At 44.9% G+C, this 23,872-nt stretch overlaps 2 protein-coding genes across 4 annotated transcripts; both read right to left on the reverse strand.

Annotated features, from left to right (window-relative positions):
• Positions 1-2,315: 2,315 nt before the first annotated feature.
• Positions 2,316-11,442, reverse strand: LOC123038568 (coiled-coil domain-containing protein SCD2). The gene is made up of 17 exons (XM_044462197.1): positions 10,935-11,442; positions 10,558-10,736; positions 10,026-10,089; positions 9,682-9,723; positions 9,546-9,584; positions 8,875-8,915; positions 8,764-8,791; positions 6,376-6,453; positions 6,174-6,281; positions 6,031-6,091; positions 5,368-5,481; positions 4,716-4,804; positions 3,995-4,052; positions 3,415-3,459; positions 3,267-3,307; positions 2,902-3,028; positions 2,316-2,646 (listed from the first exon to the last, which is right to left on the reverse strand). Exons 1-17 carry the CDS (start codon positions 11,298-11,300, stop codon positions 2,525-2,527), a joined length of 1,602 nt encoding a protein of 533 aa, XP_044318132.1. The 5' UTR covers positions 11,301-11,442; the 3' UTR covers positions 2,316-2,524.
• Positions 11,443-16,425: 4,983 nt separating this feature from the next.
• LOC543443 (sodium/hydrogen exchanger 1) lies at positions 16,426-22,263 on the reverse strand. Of its 3 annotated transcripts, XM_044462198.1 has the most exons (16): positions 22,128-22,263; positions 21,908-21,951; positions 21,336-21,557; positions 21,107-21,225; positions 20,262-20,359; positions 19,624-19,683; positions 19,465-19,511; positions 19,189-19,383; positions 18,957-19,003; positions 18,762-18,828; positions 18,492-18,592; positions 18,284-18,385; positions 17,730-17,868; positions 17,565-17,627; positions 17,348-17,431; positions 16,426-17,079 (listed from the first exon to the last, which is right to left on the reverse strand). In XM_044462198.1, the coding sequence occupies exons 3-16, from the start codon at positions 21,507-21,509 to the stop codon at positions 16,735-16,737; spliced, it is 1,641 nt and encodes a 546-aa protein (XP_044318133.1). In that variant the 5' UTR covers positions 21,510-21,557; positions 21,908-21,951; positions 22,128-22,263; the 3' UTR covers positions 16,426-16,734. The 3 variants fall into 3 exon arrangements, with proteins under 3 accessions (XP_044318133.1, XP_044318134.1, XP_044318135.1); XM_044462199.1 differs by lacking the exon at positions 22,128-22,263 and having other exon boundaries at positions 21,805-21,955; XM_044462200.1 differs by lacking the exons at positions 21,908-21,951; positions 22,128-22,263 and adding an exon at positions 21,665-21,800.
• Between the last annotated feature and the right edge of the window lie 1,609 nt (positions 22,264-23,872).

Genomic DNA, 23,872 nt, shown 5'->3' on the forward strand with positions numbered 1-23,872 from the left:
TCCAACTGCTCGCCCTAGCCCTTTCTCTGCTATGGCGCCGACCATCCTAGCCGACACACCATTAGTGCGGCGGGACCCAACGCCGAGTGCCACGCCTCGCCACCCCGCACCAAGGAGCACGCCTTGTCGCCCCTCGCCGAGGAGGACGTCGCGCCGGATCCCCCGTACCTCACCATTGAGGAGCTCTGTGATGCTATGGACACCTCCCTGTGGCAGCTATTGTCTCCGAAGGAGGGTGCTAGGAGTGAGTCGCACATAAAGCAAGAGGAGGAGCGCATCGAGAGAGGCAGCCTGATGGGCCCACGTGTTGGATCAATGGAGAGAGGCTCATGATAACAACGATAGGGTGGAGGTAGTGGCTTGGGAGGTAGCCATGGAGGCCATTGGGCCCTCACACTCGCGTCTCGCCTGGTGGTACGTCGATTGATGGTCGACGTTGTAAAGCTTGGAAGTAACGGTGGGCGCTGGATGATGAGAGCGTTGCCGCGGTAGTTGCCCGCAATGAATGTGCCCACATCAACTCACAATGGTCTTAGCCGAGTAGACTGAGGTCTCTTGCCATCGCGTTGGGGTGCGGCCGCCCAGGGACCATGCATGCCCGAGCTCCAGCGGCCCATGTTAGATAGTTGTAGTTTAGTTGTGGATCCCATTAATAGGTACTCTCTCCACGAAAAAGCTTGTCCCTCAAATGGATAGTTAGTGCTAGGTACATCCATTTCAGGAACAAGATTAGGACAAGCTTTTCCGGACGGAGGGAATAGTTTAATACAAGATACCCTTTTTCATTATGTAATAAAACAAGCTTGGAATCCTTCACAGTTATCTATGTTGTATCACTTGCTCAGTCGATACCCTTCGCCACCCTTGACTCTCATACCAATAAAGTGATGGGCTGATGGCAACCAAAGTAGCCCACAAAGTTAGTTCACAAATGGATAATGGTACAGTTAGAAAATCTTCGAAGATTTCGTAAGTACCCGGGAAAGTAGTGGCTGAACCTCAGCTCGGTGCACCGCCGCTACACCCACACAAAAAAACATACCAAAACATTTCGAAAAAAATCTAAAGATTGTGGGAATGATCTCATCAACAAATGTTAGAGGAGCTTGCAAAGTTTGGTGGTCAAATGACATCCGAGAAGATCGGTACAAAACAACTAAATTACAAATTTTGGTCAAACAATACACATACATTTTGAGTAATGTTGTTTCTTTTTTGTATAGAGCTCCTCGGATGTCATTTGACCACCAAAATTTGCAAGCCTCTCTAACATTTGTTGATGATCATTCGCACAAAGTTTCAGATTTTTTTCGAAATGTTTTGCTATGTTTTTTTTTTGCGTGGATGTAGCGGGTGTGCACCGAGCTGGGGTGCGGGAAAACCACTCTCTAAGTACTAAGCTACAGCTTTCCCATCTCTTTCAATATGTGCATGTAGAATTACTGCAATTTTCTATGATTTTGTTTGGAGAAATTTTATTCTTTGTTCAGTTGACAAAGGGAAATCCGTTGGATGGCCTGGTCTTCATGATTTGCTGGTGGATTTGAGGTGAAACACGACAAACATGAAGAACAACGGAGGAAAAAAAATCAAGAGAATCACTCACAAGGACAAGATTCACCACCAATCTAACTCAAATGACAAGCCAAACCTCAAGATCTAACAGCATGAAAAAGAAATAACTAGGGCAGTTCATCCCCAAATCTCTAGGTAACATTGAGTGTTGAGAGATAGCTCCTCTCCAACTTCTAGGAATCAGAGGTCTTGTACTCCTAGAGGAACCTTCAACTGGTAAGTGGTCTTGAACTCCATGGAGTCTTCACCCTGTAGGTGGAAATCCCCAGGGTATGATAGATTGAGCAAAGCTGTATCAAGGTTTTGGCTTATGCTTTACTAAGCCTAGAAAATGGAAGAGGTAAGAAATATATTGGCCCTAGGGAAAGGGGGGAAAGTGAAGGGTAGGTAGTTCTAATCGTGATTCTAATGTACGACTTTATCAATCAAACTAACCCCTATGATTCTACGATTTTGGTTAGTAGAATGTGCGATTCCATAAGTGAAGATTCTACGATTTACGATTCTACCATCGTAGCTCTGATCTGTTTCAGGATCATAATTTGACTACCTTCGAAGGGCAATGGAACATTTTCCAACAGTTTCATGCAGTCAAGTCCAGAGGCCCGGGGACCCAGGGTACACAAAGAGTTGGGCGGCTGGAGCCCAGGGACCCGAGGACCCAGGGTGTTTCATCAACACAATGAGTGGTATGTATGCATCCTGTTGCAGCAGATTACTCAATTAATGGACAACACATCTTGAATTAATCACTTTTGCTTTACCAGGATTTAATTGAGGTAGCTGGTAAGAAAGAAAAAGGCCTAGGAGACAGAATCATCTCTTGTTCTGATCAGAAAATTTACATGAACTTGTGGAATAACCATAAACTGCAAAACAAAACAAAAAGGCTCTAGGGCCTGTGACGGCGCAAAATTGGCACTAGGCCTCATTCCGATTTATGTGTTGGCTACACTTCAGATCCAAATGGACTTCCATGATTAATGGATTCATCGTCGAAAGATCTCCTTGTGGCTTCCCACAACTGAGACTCGATCCCCAGTTTCTTCAGCTCATGAAGTCCTCTATCAACTTTTAACATAGTTTGACAAAACAAGAAAAAAATGATTACAGCTTTCAACAACACATTTAGCACAACTATTAGTGTTTAGCGAGGTGATTAAAGGAAAAAAGATTGCAAGGTCATGATACTTCTCACTATGGTTTCTCAGTCATAATTTTGAACAAAACAAAATAGTTGTGGTTTCTTTTGTTTAGAACATACAAACTGTAAAGAATTGTGGATTGTGCAAAGGATGATCTCAATAGTAATGTAAGGGAGGCTACCTTCAACGACATCACTTGTAGTGACTGGATGGTTGCCTTGCTCTATCCAAAATTGTAGCCGGTCGTCAGCTATATCTTCCTCTACATCATGGTTTTTGGCCCGCCTCCAAAAGTAGGTCAACCATGCCTGTTGTATTGTTAGTTCCTCGACGTAAAATTTATGGTAAGTAAAAAATGGAACACTCACAAGAAAGAAACAAGAACAGAAGATATGAATTTCCATAAAATGTTTAAGCTGACATTTTACTATGGTCGACTTAGTTTATAATGTTTTAACTTTGACACATAGCGGAACACAAAATAATAGTACTAATTTGCAGAGAATTGTCTCGACGCATCACATGGATGACAGATTGTTATTTTACCTGCTTGAAGCGTACATCTTCTCGCTCGTCCTCACTTAAATCTAGGACAAATAGCAAGCCCCCACAGATAGTTAGTAAAGAAATTTGATGTACTAGTGTTTTTCACAGGCCATAGATGTCAAAGGAATTAGTGAAGAGAAGAACTAACCAGTTGACTCTGGAGAACTATGACTATCAGCAGGAAAAACCGGACCTACAATAGGAAGCTTACTCATCATAAAAAGGGTTAAACGTATTCGTCCAATGCCATCAAGTCAATTTAGCAACATGAATGTTCAGAAGGACAGATGAGCTGACACAGCTGGCTAGGAAGCAGCTCTAATCACACAAACGAAGAGATAAACTTCCTGCAATTCTCCAATACAAACTAAAATTACTGAACCAAAAATCTACATGGTTTTGTTCAGTATTTTCCTGAAGTGATTCTGGTATATATCAATTATATTAAAGGAGTGTAATTGCTCCGTTTTTCCCTGGTGTTATATGCATTGTCAGCTTGCTGTACCATTCGGAGTCTGCAAAAAGTGGCTATTGGATGCCCAAGAGATGCTATGTGTTGCCAAATTGTAACAGCACCACATACAGTTTCGAGTCTTTTTGGAACTCTTATGACTTTATCGTAGTGGCCAGAAAAATGGTTGTATATCTGTCGGAAGTTCTGAGATATATCACATAGTAACATATTAAAGATAAAAGTATAAGAAATGAGTACATTTTGGAGAAGCCACCTGAGAGAGGTCTGTATCGTCGATGTTCTGCTAAAGCCAGCATGATTGCATCTTCTACCTTCAAAGGGAATATTAGATTATTGCTTCAGCAATTGAAACTAGAAACATAAATATCATTTTCTTCCTTTATGAGAATATGTGAAAGAAAATTCAGTGACACATACTGCGTCTACAATATACTTCACAATGACATAAACTTGTAACCCTAATTAGTTACGGGAGTATGAAGTACTGAAGTTTGACGATCCACTTTCTATTTTCATCAAGTGGAACCAATATGATGCATCAATTACTTTCTGTATCACTCTGTGATTGACAGAAAAAACGAAATTGTCAAAACAATGAACTAGACGAGCATGAGAACTGCTAGAAGATAACTTTCATCTAGGAAATTGCCACACCAACACTATGAGACATAATTTTCGTTTATTGTGAGTACTATGGATTCAAGCTGCTGCCTTGTGACCATGAGGTCATGGGTTCAAGTCCTGGAAACAGCCTCTTACAGAAATGTAGGGAAAGGCTGCGTACTATAGACCCAAAGTGGTCGGACCCTTCCCTGGACCCTGCGCAAGCGGGAGCTACATGCACCAGGTTGCCCTTTTTTTTTTATTGTGAGTACTATGGATCTCATCAAACTTGATCAATTGGGACTTTCCTCTGAAAGAAACTCATAGATTGGGACAAGCATAAAATTACTAAGAAAATATTGAGAAAAAACCTTGAGCGAAGCTAATTCACGAAGTCCTTTCTCAACTAAAAGCATGCTCTCAATATTTCCGTCTCCAGCCGTATCATTTACATCATTATCTGCTACCACATGAACAGTACAAGAAAATAAGTAATGTGATTGAAATCATGATATTATATACCATCACTGGTACACTTAAAAATGATGATACATCCTTCGGCATTATATTACTTTAAAAAAATGACAGAAATATAATAATCCTCCACATGGCAGAAATATATTAACCCTCTACTTGACATCTTTTTGCACCTATGGGCAAAATGTAAGTACTTCACTAAGGGAAATATATTTGGAATTCATTTTCTATGCACGTACGAAATGCAAAGCAAAAATCCATATCACAACAAAGATGAAATCCAACTCAAAGCAACTCAAGTACATTCTGCAGATTTATTTATGTCATTTCCAGTTTCATTTTTATCTTGACATCAGAATCCTTACAGGGATTTTCAATTGATGTAGGTTATATCATTTCATGGCAATCTGGCCTTCATCTACATGTATCACGGCATAAGCTACTTGTAGAGTAATCTAAATCTGAGATGCTTGTACCAACGGCTTCATGGTAGTAACATAATCATAATTAGGAGACCAAAAGATGGATTTTGAAAGGGAATCTGACCTGATAAACTTCCATCTCTAGCTTTTTGCCCAATTGATAGGACGACTTCAAGTGCAAGTGGTGCAACCGAGGACCAGTGTTCTAGTTTTTGTTCAGCGATATCAGAATGTATCCCTAAAATAGACACCTTTGCATTAGCCAACCATTCTGACAATCTTAACATTACATATTTTTAAAAAATTGACTGCTCAGTTGTGGATAAGCCTTTTTCTCATGAAGAATATCAATTTTTCCCTGACAATAATTGGCAATAAATTTTACAGGCTTCAGAGAAAATTATGACAGACAAGTAACGACTGAATCTCTCCATGAATAACTTAACGAAATCAATTTGAAACAGGACATATTATTAAAGGGTACACTCATTAAAAGGCAAACTATGCGAAATGTTTATGGCAACATTAGCTTATGAATTTTATAATGAACAAATAGGTAAGGGCAATAATGCATCCCTTAGCCCTTATTTTTAACCAGCACCCGAGCCCTTAATTTCTCAATGTTAACAATTACAATGGAGGAGAGCTGCTGTTTAGGGCTCCACAAATTTACTTGCTTCCCTGCACCTTTTTATGCTGTAGTAGAACGCTAGAGAATTTTGAGAAATTAATTAGACTACATTAGAGGAAGATCCCGGAAAAAAAATACAGGAGATAATCTCAGTACCAAGTCTAACAGATAGTTTCCAGTAGCGGGCGAGCCAACACCTCTTTAGCACCACCTCCTCCTGATAAATGATTTTCGTGAAATGTAATGGATCCAAAAACAACAAAGTGCCAGAATATGAATAGGCCAGCAAGCCTACACACCATTTCTTCTTGTGACAGGATCATTCTGTTGGATGTTGCATGAAGAGATCTCAGTTCTGATCCAGTACCTACACGCCGAGATACAGATGTGGCCATCTCACCAGTGACCTGCCCAACAGAGTAAATAAAAGTTTAGGCTTGCAAAACATGACTGAGGAAAACTCATTCAGCAATAAGTAATCATATTTGGTGAACTATTCACCTTCGCTTCTGATCGAAGGGCTGTAATCTCATCACAGCTTGCACTGTTACCCCTTCTTGAACCAATTCTCATTGAAGCCTAAGAGAAAACAGATCTCGAGGTTGGACAGAGTTAGTATGCAAAATCTTAGAATTGCTTTTATTTTCCCTGTAATTTCTAACTTGGACTTATGAAATGAAGAAAATTCATTATACTCTGGTAGGTCAACAACCAAGGGCTCGGGTGTGGGGTGGGGTGCAATCTTCCTATCCAAGGGTGCTCATGGGACAATGAGGCGATGGGGCCCGGTTGCCTCCAATAGACCATACAAGGGTTGTCCGTCCCATGTGACACGTGGGGTTGGGCATCATTTGCTTCCAGTCTAACATGGCCCGCCAGCAAGCGGACCTCCCATAGGCCTATATCTCCTTCATACAGCTCTCGATCAGCCGATTATCAGTCAGCCCTTGGTTGGGCTAGAGAGCTACAGTTTAGATATTTCCCCATTTGGTAGAAGCAAGTTGCAAATTGTGGTCGCTCGCTCGGCTCCCGCGAGCCGACGGGCGACTCAGCGCCGCCCCCTTCATCCGCCCCCCTCCCTTCCTCCCTCCCCCCTCGCCGCCGCCAGAGGGCGCGAGCGGGCGAAGCCCGGCCGGCGCCGGCGGCGGCGGGAGTCCTTCCTCATCCCTCGGTTGGTGGTGGCGCGGGACATGGCCGCTGGGTGGAGGCACCATGTTGGTGCGGGGCATGGCGGTGCGGCGGCGCGTGGCTGCAGCGGTGGCGCAGGTGCGTGTTGGCGGCGCGGCGGCTGCACGGCAGCGGGGTTGTGCGTGCTCTGCCTGCCCCTTCGGTCGGGTCTGCTAGGGTTCGTCCTCCTCAGATCTGACGCGGTGGCTGCCATGGTGGCGCGAGGCGGCCTCCCTTCCGTTGGGTGCGTGCGTGTCTCCTGAAGGTGGCGGGCTGCGGGGGGTGGTGTCGGATCTGGTGGTCTTGCTTCAGCTCGTGTCGCAGGATGACCTAGATCTAGCGGCCACCATGGCGGGCGGCGCGGGCTGTGGATGGCTTGGGCTGCGGTCGGCGGCTTCTTCCTTGCCGCTAGGCGGAGGTAGCAGCGGCGTGGTGGCGGTGGTGGCGGTGCGGACCGGGGTCACTCCGGGCGGCTTGGTGTTGGCGTCCGGGGTGGCTGTCTGGTGGGGCAGGTGCGTGCCCGGCGGCTCCGACGCTTGGAGCTCGCCGGACGGCGCGTGTTGGGCAGTGGTCCGGTGTGGCTGCTGCTCCGGCCGTGGGTGGCTCCACAGCGGTTTGGCAAGTTGGCTGCGGCGGCGGCTGGTATGCCCTGGCGTCGGCTCATCCGTAGGCTGCTTGTATCGGCCTTCGATCTATCTCCTCGTCGTCCGGGTGCTATTCCCGTTGAAGGAATGGCCTTCTCCCAGCTATGGCCCATCGTTAGTCTCGCGCTAGGGCAGCAGGACCGAGCTCGTCTCGTGCCCGGCAGCAGGACCGTGCCCGTCTCGTGCCCGGCAGCAGGACCGAGCCCGTCTCGCGCCCGGCAGCAGGACCACACCCGTCTCGCGCCCGGCAGCAGGACCGTGCTTGTCTCGCGCTCGATGCGGCAGGACGAGTCGATGGAGGCTAGTTTGCCACGGAGTCCGCTCGTCTTTTCGGTTGGGGTAGTGACAGGTTTCGAGTGAGGTGTTGTCGAGGTCTTGGATGCCAGGGCGGCGGCCCTGGTGGTGGTAGCGTGGTGCTCTTGGGCAGAGCTCGTCGCTCGGTGCTGCCTGGCGGCCATGGCCGTGTGGGCGGTGTGGTCACTGGGGTGTGGCGTTCGGTGGCAGTGAGTGTTGGCCGGGTGAAAACCTGCTCTATCTTCGGACGGACCGGCGGCGGCGTTGCTCGTGCCCTTCTTGAAGGCGTCGTCGCGGCTCCCATTGCCCGTCGTGTGGCTCCTGGGGAAACTCTGATCCTCAGATCGGACGGTGGCGGCGCTCGGTATCGTTTCCTTCTTGAAGACACCGTCTTGGAGCTCATGATTCGTCGTATGTGGCTTCATTTCTTCGCAGTGGCGTGGTCACTGTTGGAGTCCCCGGTTGCTCTTGTAGTGTTTGGGGTCGTGTTGCTGCGCTCAGCGCCTATGTATCATGCCTTGGGTGTGTGCGTGCGTGGTGGTGGCGTGCGTTTGTACCAGGTTTTTGTTGGACTTTGCTTTATATATAAAGCGGGGCGAAAGCCTTTTTCGGTAATTGTGGGGGAAATATATTTATTTCAAAATATCGACCATCGTAAAAAAGAACTCGGGAGAATCTAACACCTAAAGCACCACATCAAAGCACAAAATGGGACTCAAATCAAAATTAGCTTTCACATTTTGACAAAATGTTGAGCAGGAGAAGCTTTTGTATAGAAACATACCCTTCTCTGTTCTAGTGCTGCAGCCTTTCTGAGAGTCAAGGCAGAAACATGGTTTAAAATATGGTCAACATGTAAATAAAAAGAAATGATAGGTTTTAGTAAATCACATACCTGCTAATGAAATTGACCTCCGGTTCTATGGCATCACCCGCCTGAAATTCAAATAGTGAAGATCGATTAGCACAAAACATGGATATGACACAAAGTGAATGCAGACATATTCATGCAAATGGCTTCCAGAATTTAGAAACTAAGTCAATAAGTTTGCATATTTGGTCTTTAGTGGCTCACGAGTAGGACTGAAACTTGGTCTGCTGCCGTTGTACAGCTATTGATCCAGTAGGTCTGCTGAATAGCAATTAAAGTCCCACCTATCCATTTGAAGCATCTGATATTTTAAATTATTTATTTATTTATTATTTATTAGGAGCACGGTTCAGTAAAAGAGACAAATGTCACAGTTACTTTTTAGCAACTGAAGGCAAACCTGGACGTTTTGGCTTTCTTAGGCCTTAACTTCTTTTCTGAGTTGCTATGTAAAAGATAAAATGTAACACGAAGGCATGTAAATTCAATGTAGAGAAATTAATCTATGACTATTAACAGAAGATCGTATTAACAAGGAGCCTAGAACAAATGTTGCATGGATCCAAACATATTATGCAGTTGTAGAACCAGCCTCCAAGGTAAGAACTAAAATAGAAGTACACTAGGATTAAACCAGCTACTCAAGTATCAGAACTTGCTACCATAAATTCAGCAGTTTTAACAAAGAAATAAACCTGTCTGACATCTGCTTCATCGGATCTATCCTCTTCAAGCTGAAGCTCGGAAGATGCATGCCAGCATAACAAGGATGTTGAGTGCTTCCAACAAGTAGAAGTAGAAGTAAAATTCATAATCGTAATTTTATCTCACCTTTTCGTACATGCTATCATTTTCCATTTGAAGTGTGTTAATCTGCAAGGGAGGCATCCAAGAACCACAGGAGTGTTCCAAATAAGATAATAATTGATCTTAAGGTGAAGGAATGACATCTGAAGAATAACATATATACAGCATCCATATCATATTGGTTGGAGGAGCATTTTAATCTAAAGGAGAGTCAAAATAATTGTTGGGCAACCTAAAGTAGCAAATCCTATATTTTCACTTTTTCAATGCACCAATACGCTCAGCCTTTCTCAGGGAAAAACATAGAATTTTCTGAATATTCAGTCATTATTATTTTAGACAAAAGTATTTCTGATGACATGATTTACCTCATCGTTAAGAGAAGAAGAGGAGCGCCGTCCTCTCATCGAGCTTCCAAGATCAACTGATCTCCTAAGGATGATGTAGCCTATATTACTTACCATGTGATTACAAATAAATAATGCTCAAAAGGCAATAAATACTTAACGAGGTGCCTTCTGTTAATTAACAAATTCTCTGTAAGTAAACTGGGAGATACTAGATAGTACTACCTCCATTCCGAATTATAAGATGTTTTGGATATTTCAATATGCTACATATGGACTAAAATGAGTGAACAAACACACTGATATACGTCTATATACATCTGATTCAGAAAAACATTAGAACATCTTATAATTCGGAACGGAGAGAGTAGTTCACACGTAAGCTGTACCATCAATAAACTAACAAAGTAACAAGCATGAGTCATGAGATAAATAATTTATTCCAGATTAACATAACTCGTACACAGGTGAGAACCCATTATAGCACTACTAACAACATCATAACATAACCAATTCACTGCTCATAAATATGGAACTCATTATAGTAACTGACCTTTGCTCCCTTCGGTTAGGGACCAAGACCGACGATTCCAAACCTGTTCCGCTTGTCGCTGGCCGGTTTGATTGCTTGATGGATGGTATCATCGGAACCGACTTCCCGGGCACATACCGGTTCGTCAGCAAGGGTGGCCGGCTAACGACCGGCGCCTGATCCGCAAGGTAACGACCTATCTAAAATGCACACACATTTACATGCAACCACTTAGTACATCCATCAAACACAATGACACAATGTGTAATGTAGCAACTAGGAAATCGCAAAATTGCGTGAGGGGCGCATGGACGTGTTACGGATGATCGCACATTAGCAGGCCCTCAATTGGACGACGACATTAATCTGGAAATGGCGATCGATTCAGATGGTGTTACCGAGGGGGAGGGGGAGCGGTTGCCGGGCCTGCGCGGGGTGGAGAGCTCGATGGGCGGGCCGGAGAGTTCGCACTCCTCGCCTTCGCTGCCGCTGCCGCCGTCCTCTCCTCCGGGCCCGCCCATGACGCGCGCGAGGCGCTGCGCGGCGGCGCGCGCGGCGGCGGCGGCCCCCGCCCCCCGGCGGCCGGCGGAGGAGGTGGACCCGGCCCCGCCGAGCGAGCCCGAGCGCGTGTGGCGGGTGTGCACCGGGGACGCGGACGGGGACCCGCCCGGCGACGTGTGCGCGCTGCTGGAGACGTACGCGCCCCGCCGCACGTAACCACCGCCGCCGCCCGGGCTCGCCGGACGCGACGACATGCGATCCATGGCACCGGGCCGGATCCGATCGGGCGAGGAGAGCGGGATTTTCCCTCCCCTTCTTCCTGGAGGCTGCGATTTGATCGGAGAGGTGGTGGGAAGGGAGGGGGACGGGAATGGGTCGTTCGTCGTCCGTCCGAAGGCGGGGGCGAGCGTTTTGGCTTCCGGCCATAACGGTCTCCCGGCTCTCCAATCGGCAGGGTGGCGTGCCGCGTGGCAGGATCTATGTGGCGTTCTTTTTTTCTTTTCGTTTCTAATTTTTGGGACCTTGCTATATCCAAAAATATGAGGATGTATTTTGTTTGGTTATAAAACCAAGCTTCAGTAACAAATACTAGCTAGTTCTAATTTATTTTTGTTTATGTGATGGTATCAAAATCAACGATCAAATATATTCTTAAGAAAAAAATACGATCGTAAGTATTTCAATACATGCCATGCGATCCCAATACATTGCCATGCTTGCTATATGATGGCGGTGATCAAAGTATGTACTCCCTCCGTTCGGAATTACTTGTCGCGGAAATGGGAATTATTTGTCGCGGAAATGGATGTATCTAGACATATTTTAGTTCTAGATACATCCATTTCTGAAACAAGTAATTTCGAACGGAGGGAGTAGATGATTTCTCTAGTGCGGCAAGGAGGAGGGCAAGGGGAGGCATCTATCTCGTCACCTGGGACATGGTTTCCAGGCCTAAGTGGGCAGATGGACTTGGGATACTAAACCTGCGCTAGCTCACCACTGCTCTGCAAAGCGCGCTGGCCTTGGCTACGGCGAGCTGACAATTCTAGGCCTTGATGTGAGTTTGAGATTGTTGTACCGGCAGAATCCATGGCACTATTCCGGGTAGCAACAAGGGCTACAGTGGGAGACGGCCACGACACCTTGTTATAGGAGGATCAGTGGCTCGACGGGTTCCAAATTGAAGAGCTAGAACCGCTGGTCTATGAGAAGGTTCCTAAAAGAATTAGATCGATGTGCACGGTTTCTGCGGCACTAGGAGATGACACTTGGGCGGGAGCTTGGCCCTAACCTCACCGCTGACACGCTCCAACAGTGTGATAGTCTGACTTAATAGGGATAATAGACTACTCATAACATAAAGGAATTCCTTCTTTTTTGGGAGCCCATTCGAAAAGAATTTTAAAGTTAAGTGTGCTCAGCTTGAAGCATTTTCAGGATGGGTGACCGACTGAAAAGTTGGTCCCAGATGCACACACAAGTGGAGACAGAATGTGCATGAAAGACTAGTGTTGATCTGTGGGGCCGGTCTAGATCCCACCAAGAGTAACGGCCAGTAACCGACGGGTGTGTCCGGAGCGTTACAAGTTGGTATCAAAGACGACCCTTGCGGTTACACCGATGTTTGCGGGTCAGGTGCGCGGTCATGTTGCGTATGACATTTATGACCCGTCATGACACACCACATGGCACATCTGCTGGACTAGATGCACAGGCGTATGCTTCAAGAGGGAACGTCCCTGTGACCCGACGAGGACATCGGTTTCTTTGAATGGGGGTGTATGTGAGGAACTGGCTTAATAGGGATGATATAATACTCATATTATCAAGGAATTCCTTATTTTTAGGGAGCCCATTAGAAAAAAAATCCAAAGCTAAGCGTGCTCAACTTGAAGCAATTTTAGGATGGGTGACCTACTGGGAAGTTAGTCCCAGGTGCGCACGGACGAGCACAAAGTGCGCAGGGAAGACTATTGTTGATCTGTGGGGCCAGTCTAGATCCCACCAGAAGTAACGACCAGTAACCGACGGGCGTGTCTGAGACGTTACAAACAGTTTCTGGATCTTTGGCCTAGAGTGGCGGCTATACACCTGGACACAGGTACACGAGACTCGATCTCCTAGTCGTGGGAGAAAGATGGTGTGTTCCCAGCAAGATCTGCGTATGCGGCCAAGTTTGGGGTTCTCAAGGTCTCATCCGCGACCGCCTTCACGTGGAAATCCAAAGCACCCTACAATACTGCTTCTTTGTGGGTTAGCATTCAAGAAATCGGTGCTAGCCAGGTGAGGCCTACTTCATCAGGCTGCATACCCATTCTACGATCAACACTATGGGACCATAAACCACATTAAGCTACATCTTTGCGAGAGAAGTCTGGAATGGGGTCTGCCATGCATTTGGGGAGTCGGAGAGAGTGCCTTCTACGGACGAGACATTGGGAGCATGGTGCATCAAACTGGAGCAATAGGAAGAACATCAGAGAACGACTCGGGCGATCTACCTCTTGGGCATGTGGAAGCTATGGAAACACTACAATGCCATAGTGTTTGCGGAGCGACATGGTCTTAGAAGCAAGTGCTACAGCGGATTGAGAGTGAAGTTGGGGTTTGGAGACAAGTAGGACTCATAAAAATGGAGCTCTACATTTTCTTCGCGGTAATGTCAACGTGGACAATAAATGAGTAGTTGCATATAAAATAGGGTGTTGAAGTGGGCGGGGCGGAGCATGTAAAATACTCTGTAATCTCATGACATGGAGGGAGTCTTCCCTTTCTCTTCTATAATATATTAAATGCACACTCGTGCGTACTGGAGAAGAAAAAGTAAGTACTTGAGTTTTGAATATAAACCGCTTCACATCATATATGTTGGTTCGAGTTTTTAGTTGCAAAAGATTAGTTGTTTTGTATATTTAGATAGAGTCTTCCACAATTTTATTCAAATTTTCCGACTTGAAATCATGTTGTCCTCATATTGTTCTTTCACATATATGGAAAGTGCAAGTTTAGTACCGCGTATATGCAAATTTTACATTGTTTTTGCAAGTTCATTCAATCATGATACATCATGTCTCTTTAGTTTACCTTTTTTCTATCAAGTTAATATAGAACAATGCATTTTCTTTCAGACACACATAGAATTATGAATCTTTGTTTTTTTATTCTTCCATTTTTCCTTGTTTTGTTTGGTCATCTTTGAAGCTAAATCATTATGTCAGCCTAAGAAGGCAGGACATAGAAGTGCACTGTTGGCCCATGTGCAAGAAACAAAACAAAAATAATAGCAACAGGAAATTACACCTATAAAGAATGCTGGAGTACTCGTCTCTTGGGGCCCTTACCACGTGAGACTGCCCTCCGCGCCGCCCGTTTCACGCCGGCCTTTCACGACTGGCTACCTGGAGCCCTCCACACCGTCCATTTTGTGCTGGCCTCACGCGGCTGGCTATCTGGAGCCCTCCACGCCGTTTGATCTGCGCGGACGCCTCGCACCCAGACGGTTTTCCACGGGGGTCCATGATTCTTGGTTGCGGGCACGATCGGGGCCACCTTCCTGTGGGGATTTTTGCCGCACCCGAATGCAAATGGTGTCGATTTATGTAGTGATGGGATGGTCAATTTCGAAGGATCACTGGTCAACAATGAGACCTTGACGAGCATGATGGGTGATTCGTTGAGATCGATGAATTCTAGGCCTCCCACCGTTGAAGAAGAGTATATGTTGGGTTGCAAAATACACCAATGAAGAAGACATAACTTTGGTGATGGCATGGCAGAATATCACCCTTGATGTTGTTGAGAATGATCAAACCCGCATAAAGTGTTGGATGCGCATTGAGGAATGGTAGCATCATCACATTGGGCATCTGTCCAATTATATGCTAAAATATCTCACAAACGGATGGGGTAGTTGCATAGTTGCCATGTTTCCGGTACGGTGGGAACGAGGAACGGGAACGAGGGACGAGAGTCGGTGGCTGAAAAAAATAGGGTACAACGAGGGTATACATCTTTCGAACGAATTTTTTATAGCGGGGACGCGATCCAATCCGTTTGGGTACGATGAACCCGGTACGGTACCATGGGTCGAGGAACGCAGTTCCTGAAGAACGACGACTCCCTGACGGTCAACATTCCTTGCTGTTAATGGATCCCTTGCAATTAATGGATTGAAGGAAGAACGAGGAGTCCTTGAAAAAAGAAACGACGGCGTGAGTAAATTATGCCTCAGTTTTTGGCTGTTGGATTCTGGAACCTGAATCGAGGAGCAGGCTGCGGGGACGCTGAATCTTCATCGAATCGTACCGAATCCAACCTCGTTCCCGAATCCGATTCCGGGTCAATAAATCGGGATCGAGGGACGGCCTACCGTTCCCCGTTTCCGGCTACTATGGGTAGTTGTAGCCGGTGGGAGGGTTGTTTAGAGCAAGTTTGGCATGCGCCTCGTAGCGGCGCCACCACTGATGACTATGTAAGCACTATTGCTGAAGTTTTACGTATACCATAGAGTTAGAACATCAAGCCATGTGACTAGCTGGAAGTTGATTCTGGGTGTGCATGATGTGAGGATAAAGTGCGCAGGTACGACTAGTGTTGGTTTGTGGATCAGTATAGATCCCAGGTGCAACGGCCATGAATCGATGGCTTTGGTCAGAGCCTAAGAGCATCTCCAACAGGCGCCCAAAAACTGGGCCGCGCGCTAAAATTCAGGTTTTTTGGACGCCGGACAGCTCCAGCAAAAGTTGTAAAACAATGCGCGCGCAAAAAAGGGTTGGGCGCACGCTGAAAAACGCTATCAAAAAGCTGCAAATTTGAGGCGCCGGATTGCGCGCGCTTCACAATTTACACTGCGTGTTCTTTTGAGCATACATTTTTGGGCATCTGCTAAAGTAATATTGGGTCCGGCACACTAAAAATGCTATAGTGACGCGCTAAAACTATTTTAGGGCGTAAAATTTTTATGCGCCTGTTGAAGATGCTCTAAAGGCGGCTTTAGGGCATGACATTGGCCAATGTGCCACATAGGAGTCGGCTTCTCTGGTGGCGAGCCACATCTGAGGATGTACATCCTCTCTCAATTTCCACCGGTAACTTATCAGGTACTCCCTCCGTTCCAAATTACTCGTCATAGAAATGGATGTATTTAGAACTAAAATACATCTAGATACATCCTTATCTGCGACAAGTAATTCGGAATGGAGGGAGTACAAATCAAAAACAGTTTTTGTTCACTCACCAAATCAACATTCAAAATTTCCCCCAAAAAATGTACATTGATCATGAACTTTTCAGACGAGTGCATCTCTCCCTGTGACTTTCTTCCTGCCTATCCTCGATTTCTCCAAGCTCCTACTATTCCCCAATTACTAGTGTAATCTGTACCCTATATCCAAAGTAAAAAAAATCTATTACCTCATACAAGTAAGGGAGTAGTTATCCACCTGAGTTCCTTTTATACATGAATGCTAATATCCAGCATCTGATTGTTCTGTCTGAACATGAACGAGATTAATTTACAGATTAATTGTACATCTTGAATGGCTCCCAAAACTCTACACAGCGTACATGGTCCTGTAGAAATTATCTGCACAATATACACCAACAAATAGCGATAATACACCGAAAGAATCCCAAGAGCAAAACTGAGTGATATCTGAGCATTTACAAGAAATACACTTGCACCTTCTGGGCTTCGACTTAACTACGGTCTTCTGCCTCCGTCACAGTGCCCAACAAGCCAGGCCCATGGACGCTCCTCTCTATGGGTGAACCAGGCACAAATGGGACGAAGCCTCTTCCCCCAAACATTGGGCGCATGAACTTATCATCGAACTTGCGCCATACACGATGAACCGAGCGAGTTGGCATGGTGAGAAGATACTGAAGGTTTGTTTGGGGGGTGAGCTGGCCTACATCGAAGTCCGACCCCAACAAGCTCGCCGTAAGTGGGTCTAGGAATGACTGGCTTGAGATATCAGCTGCGGTGCCAGGTCTTGGTGGGATGAGGAGATTAATCAGAGGCTTAGTCAGCAAGCCGAAAACCTGGATCAAATATATAATCAAAAGGAAAGTCATTTCCTGTTTCCTTGAGGGAAGCAAAATAGTCTTTATAAGACAGCTGTATTAGCGATTGACCTCTCAACCAATTTATAAGTTTCTATATAAGGAAACAAACAGCATTATAATGTCTGAAGAAAGCATAACATAAACTTTAGTGTGTATTTTGTTGATAAATAACTAAGAAACATCCATGCTGGCCATAAGATAGTCATTGAATAATGATGAAGGCAGCAAGGGATAGTAGTCTTACCATTGTGCTGAACAGAACAACAATGATTGTGCTGGTGATCATGACAGCATTAACTCGCACAGCAGTATGACCAGATGTTGTAAACTGCAAAGGTTTACAAAAAATAAAATTCTATATCAGAACCTCTATATATCAAGGATGGCTCATCATGTACTAGTTCCAAATCAATTCATTAGATTTAACTGTTCAGTTCATATTTGTTACTGTCAAACATCACCTTGTTATAAGCAAGTGCAATTGAAACTGCTCCTCTCATGAGACCTGCCCACCATATGATAACCTAGAGAAAAACACCAGCAAAGTTAGCTCCCTCTATAAGGAGCAGAATGACAGAAGCACAAAAATAGATGAATAAATCGGTAAAAAAATGATAAATACTAACCTGTTGGTTGAAGGAAATCTTTGGATGTGACTCTTTTTTACTTAAGTTCGATAGAAAAGATAAAGGGAATACGAATGCTGCTCTTCCAACCATAACCAAACCCAATATAACAGCGCTTAAAGCAATTGGTTTCTTAGGACTGCATTAAGGAAACAAAGCTTAAATTAGTTTCGGGAAGAGTTACAAAAAAGTATAGGCAAGACATCCAAGGCAGCTGATGTTGTGGCCCCGTATTCAGCAGTGTCCACACATTGCCAAATAACAACAAATAAAAGCATTAAGGAGCTGTTTCTTTGCACAATTTTCCAAATAAAAAACGACATCAAGTTACATCATCTCTAACAGATGTAAGTCCACCAGAATACATTAGTTCTGCACTGCCAGACCGATCGGTCTGAATGGAAGCAAAGCTAATTGCTGGATGATGCATAAGTGCTCCAGATATCTGGTGCAACCATGTAAATCTGCAGATTACTATTTACTACTATATGCCTTGTATGTTGATTTATACAGTTCTTGAAATCAGATAGTTATTCATGGACAGCAAAAGGTACCTGCTACTAGCTAATTTCCATTTATCAATGTCCAATGCATCCATCCCGACATAGAGAAAAAGAAAAATCTCAGCAATGAATGATAAAGTTGCAAAAGTATGCCTGCAACATGAATAAAAGAATGTCAGCCAGGTGGTATACTTTTTGCAAATGGACAAAGGAGTCACAATGGCTGCAAGCAAAAGCTAGTTAGCAGCTCAATACATACTTGGTAGTAACCCTTGAGCTTTCTGTGACATTATGCCAAGTGTAATGTGACATTACTATTCCACAGAAGAACACGGTTAGAATGCCACTCAGATCCAGCAGCTGAAATACAACAAAGGATCTGTAAGCTGCTAAACAGAGGAACTAAGGCAGCAAACAAACGGACATAAATAAATATAGTACCAATATCAGATGATGACTGATTTCTTCCCAAACATTTTAAATTAAAAGAGTTGTTCAATTTGAACTTATTATATTCATCGGCACCCACCATTGACAGCATATACGAAAGGTATGCCATGAGTATCATGATAGCAACTTCTCTGTCAGTTGAGTGTCTGCGCATAACACCACAAGCATGTCACAATAGTTTTCAAGTCTCTAAAGTAATTCACAGTGTAAGTAGTATGATCAAATAAATTGCTCCAAGGAATAAAAAAAACACATAAAAGAGCTCTGTACAGACCTTGCAAAACAAAGTTTCTTAATAATGTATGCACTAAGCAACCCAGCCTGCCAAAACAAGAGTGCGAATAGTCAGTCAACAAAGGCATGCTCAAATGAATCATCAGGACAGAATGCTCAGCGAAATGAAATGATTCTTTCTATGGTCTCCCAAAACCTACATCGCACAAATCCTAAAGCAATTCCTATTATTAGTGGTGGTGTCACAACAGTGTAAGTAAAAGATTACTTACAGCTACTCCAAGAACGGTGCTGGTGAAGAATAGGTAGAGGAATTTTCCGATGAATTGTAGTAGAACGAAGACATCAAAATGATTAATATCAATGTTTTGAATTGCATTGAAGAGCACAACTGATGTAGCATCATTAACAACACCTTCACCAAAAACTAGACTATACAGTAGGGGTGCTTCATCCTGGTTAAGCACCTGCAAGCAACAAATTTACAAACTAAATGGTCTGCTTTCTCACTTCATAACACAAAAATGGCAGATTGTTCAACGCAAAACCTGTAAGGTGCAAACAGAATCTGTTGCTGAGAAGATAGCCCCAATTGCTGTACATACGGGTTAAAAAATCAGCTAAAAGAAAGAGAAGATATCCAGTGGCATCCAAAGTCTAAACAGCAGCTTCACACAAGTACGTAAGTAAAGTAAAAAGTAACCAACCAAGATAGTCCCCAAGCTCGAGTGGACCAACATCAAGTTTGCTGAACAATCCCATAGCACCTGATATGTCCATTAGAAAAAAAACTATTAGCACCTGAGCAACTTATTGAAGCTTTAGGGATGCAATGAATGAGAAAACCATGTTCTAGACCATTTCCTGTATGAAGATGACTCCCATAAATTCATGAACATAAAATTGTGATTCTTCACTAGGTTTCAGGAACAATTCCTGATGGGTAAATAATTCAACGTATGGCAAATTATCAGGTCTGTTTAACATATGCCTTAGGTTTAATTTCCATAGACGTTCAGATTTCAGCCCGTTTGAGATTACAGAAGTGCCTTGTGTTCTGACTCGAGTCCAATACCATGTCAGCCATTCCCAGATTGTGAAGAATTGAATACTATTTAAATTTTAATCTGTGGATGGTGGCCATGCATCCACCACTCAAGGACTTGAAATACTAGCAGCGGCTCCCGAGACAAGCCAATTCTAAGAGGTACAACCTCTCATTCATTTGACGTAAAAATTTGTGACACAAACTAAACATACCAGTAATGCTGAACTGCATTAACGAAAGTACAAACGTGAAACAAAAATTAACAGGCAAAATTAAATTAATGATTTAGTAACTTACCGAACGTGATTATTACAAAGGATATCAGTGTTCCAGCAGCACCAAATAAAATAATTGTCGCAAAGTTGCGGAAGAATTGCTTTTTCTTTACTTGAAACCTGATAGTTTGTGGAAATATTCACAATCATACAGTCAGAGCTAAAGACTTCAATCTTATGAAACATAAGTTACATAACTGCAGGCTAATACTGCGACCTTGGAGTGAAACTTTTGAGCAAGTACTGAGATACCTATGCAGCTTCATAGATATACGAAACACATAAAAATACCGTGTCCATGTGATACAAAAGAAATGAAAGCAAGTGCGTTATACTTATACCTAGTTAACGAAAAACAGCCAAAATGGCTGAATACCCACATTTAGCAAGGGCAGTTGAACAAATGTGACTTGACTCACTCTAACTGTAAAGGGCCAGCGGGCCATTATACTACAACCTAGAAACCTAAACTATAAACCATAAATATGGGGAATAAAAAATGGTTTGCAACTTTGAGGGAAGCAGAGAGAAAATTAGTGGTTTAGCTGTAGTGTTAGGGTAACACCTCCGGACAAAAGGGAGTGGGTTGATAGTTGACTTATCGTTCATCTGATCCAAAAAATTAGTACAATTTCCCTGGTTAATTATCACGCGCACACATGCTACCAGATAAGATATAGCCTGCATCATTTGAAGGAAATCATAATATACGAACTTCGATGTGTTTTTTGTACTACTAGTTATCGTGCACTGCACATTGTTTAAAAGATTAAAAAAACTAAACTAAGGCACGTCAACACATTTTCTTGCACAGAAAACAAAACAAAATGCCTGAAGATAACTAGTTGAAGTACTCAATGCGCTCACCCGGCGTTAAAAATGATGGGCGGGAGCAAGTAGATGAAGAAAATATCCTCGCTGAAGATAAGGATGCGCGAGTTCACCCCTTTGGTGCAGATCAGAATGACACCACCGGTGATGAGGCCCTGCGACCGAGCAGCAAGCCAGGGAGAAAGACTCAGGGTTGCCCTACTCCTTGACCTCTGAGGCAAAACGACGAACACCTGGAGCGCGCGGCGGGGGTCGGAGGGCTCACCAGGACAAGCGCGGTGGTGGACTCATTGACCCAGCGGTTCCCCTCGAGCAGGTGGCCGAAGACAATGCAGCCGCAGAGCAGCGCGATGAAGATGTTGATGGCGACGATGGAGTCGTGGTCCGACACCGCCAGCCCGGTGTACTTGAGAGCGAGGGCTCCCAAATCGAGCCCCATGCCGGTCGCCACCTCGGCGGATCCCGGTCTCCCCCGGCCTCCGGCAGCCTGCAGCCAGCAGTCAAGAACTGTCAGAGTTGCGTAGATCCTAGCTACCTTCACTTCTCCCCGGGAAGCATGGATCACTGGAAGCAAGCTGCGAGCCGCTGAATCACCAATCAAGAAACCAGAGGGGCGGCACAGTGATGAATCGCCAAGAAAGCAAGCAGCGCGCTCAAGAAAGCAGAGGAACAGAAGCTTGAAGCCGCACACAACTTCTCACTTGGCAAGAAGAAGAGATAAGCAGGAATCGTACTATGCGTATCAAATTCGATCAGGATCCATTGACCAATGATGGAGAAGAACACTGTGCCGAGCCCGCGACACGACAAAAGGAACGAAGACTCGTGGCCACGCACCTGGGCCGGACGAGAGATTCAGCTGCTTGACAGTCCGCGGGGATCTGGAGCAGGGGCGTAGCTATGTAGAGCTAGCCGGTGTCACCGGCACCGGGTCCAATTTGAACTTGCTTAATGTAATCCATTGATTTAGTGTGTAGATCATTGAATTATTTGACATGTAGGCATGCATTCTTCTATGTGGACACCGGGTAATTTCCAATCTGGATCCGCCCCTGATCTGGAGAGGGGGTGTGGGGGAGAGAGGAGAGGAGAGAAAGGTCTGGAGTCTGGATGCGAGGCGAGCTTCGTCGGCCCGGTGGGCAGTTTGGACGGAGACGTGAGGGGGGGCGGGGGGTGGTGTTCCGGAGTGGAGACCCTCTCCCGTTCCCATCGCCATCTGGCCATGAGAGGGGCAGGAAAGCGAGACGGGAGGGGAGTGAATGAATGAATTAACAAATCCGTCACGCGCCCCGCCCAACGGCCGGGACCGGCCGCCGAAGACGCACTCGAGAGGATGACCCGCGGGGCCGCATTGATCGGGCCCGCGTGTAGTAGGAGGGGGTAGAGTAGATGTTGGTGGGAAGAGCGCACGCGGGCGAGTGATGGGGGCGACGTGGCGCGTCTGGATGGGTGGACAACGTGGGGGAGACGGCTCGCTCCCTGACCTGTGGTGGTCCGCTGCTGCTACTGCGGGCAGTGCTGTTGCTACCTGGGTGGATGGATTTGACGCCGCGATGTGTGTTGTTTTGTCTGGTAATAACACGGCATGATTCCACTTCTGCTTGAACAGTTTTTTTCTTTTCTTTTTGCGGTTCTGCTTGAACAGAACTACGCTGGAAAATGATCTTGATTTTTTCTAGAATACGAAAATGATCTTGACTTTACTACAGAATAAGATTGTACTATAGAAAAAAAAAGTCTTTTTCTTTCAAATATTTTTACGAAGAGCATCTCCAACCGGACCTGCCTAACCTAACTATGCGTATGTCCGTGCATCCTCATTTGTGTTCTTGCATGTTTCTGAATTGTCTGGATGCATGTCTATATGATTGCCCGGTCATTTGCCTCGCGGGGCTGTGATTAGCGTGTGACTTGATTACGCGATTAGCGCCCGATTCCACGAGCTAGAGATTCTATCGTAGCAAGATTAATGTGACAACAGTTGTTACTATGTGGGGGGTCTGAAAGGCCAAAAGAAAGAGATATTATTTACGAAGGTGAATTTCAAAGCCCTCTAGCGACGAGCAGTTTCATTCGTAACTTTCTGCAAGAACTGGATGAGATTGTGGCGGCCCCGGTGCATGCATCAAGAAATGGTGTCTCAGCTCCATCGGAGGTGGGTCCCTCCGTCTGACATGTGCTCATAAAGGAAAAAATTGAATGGGGTTGTGTCCAATGCATGCAGCAAAGAGGTGCTCCGCAGCTACCATTTTTAGGCAGTAGATTGGCTGCACCCTCGTGAAGTTAATTACTCCCTCCGTTCCAAAATAGATGACTCAACTTTATACTAACTTTAGTATAAAGTTGAGTCATCTATTTTGGAACGGAGGGAGTACATGATAAAGAGAGCTACTGGAATATTGCCCTTTGTCGGCCAGCTGCCAAACCAGGGAATCAATATCATCAAAAAGAGTGATGGATTGAGTGATTTCTACCAAGTGATACCATTGCTTCATCATCTCTTCATTGAATATGCGCCTAAAAGTGATATTGACTCGATCTTATTCCAAATTTCACTAATCTATAATATCTAAATAGTTGATCCCCACTATTTTATTTCTTTTGACATGCAGTCTATCCACCTCATCACTCTGCAACAGCAGCAATTATTCTTCCTTTTAGCTAATTTTTTGTTAACATTTATACACAAACGGAAAGTCCGATGGTATCGATTCAAGAGTACCCCAACCGTCTCATTAAGAAAAGAGCCCAACAATTTTTCATCACGCCATCTCTTCGTCCCCCCCCTCTACCTCTCTCTCT

The sequence above is a fragment of the Triticum aestivum genome, chromosome 1A (assembly GCF_018294505.1).
Source record: "Triticum aestivum cultivar Chinese Spring chromosome 1A, IWGSC CS RefSeq v2.1, whole genome shotgun sequence".
Taxonomy (NCBI): domain Eukaryota; kingdom Viridiplantae; phylum Streptophyta; class Magnoliopsida; order Poales; family Poaceae; genus Triticum; species Triticum aestivum.

Bases quoted from the DNA above. Each gene is read 5' to 3' on its own strand.
- LOC123038568 (XM_044462197.1), bottom strand. From the start codon at position 11,300: ATGGATCGCATGTCGTCGCGTCCGGCGAGCCCGGGCGGCGGCGGTGGT. The intron at 8,916-9,545 runs GTTTATTTCTTT...TTTGAATTTCAG, and splicing joins ATGAAGCAGATGTCAGACAG to GCGGGTGATGCCATAGAACC. The intron at 3,460-3,994 runs GTGGCTTCTCCA...TTCCTATTGTAG, and splicing joins ACGATACAGACCTCTCTCAG to GTCCGGTTTTTCCTGCTGAT.
- LOC543443 (XM_044462198.1), bottom strand. From the start codon at position 21,509: ATGGGGCTCGATTTGGGAGCCCTCGCTCTCAAGTACACCGGGCTGGCG. The intron at 18,593-18,761 runs GTGGGTGCCGAT...GTTGTATTTCAG, and splicing joins TTTCGTATATGCTGTCAATG to CTGCTGGATCTGAGTGGCAT. The intron at 17,869-18,283 runs GTACCTTTTGCT...TCCTTAATGCAG, and splicing joins TGGAAATTAGCTAGTAGCAG to TCCTAAGAAACCAATTGCTT.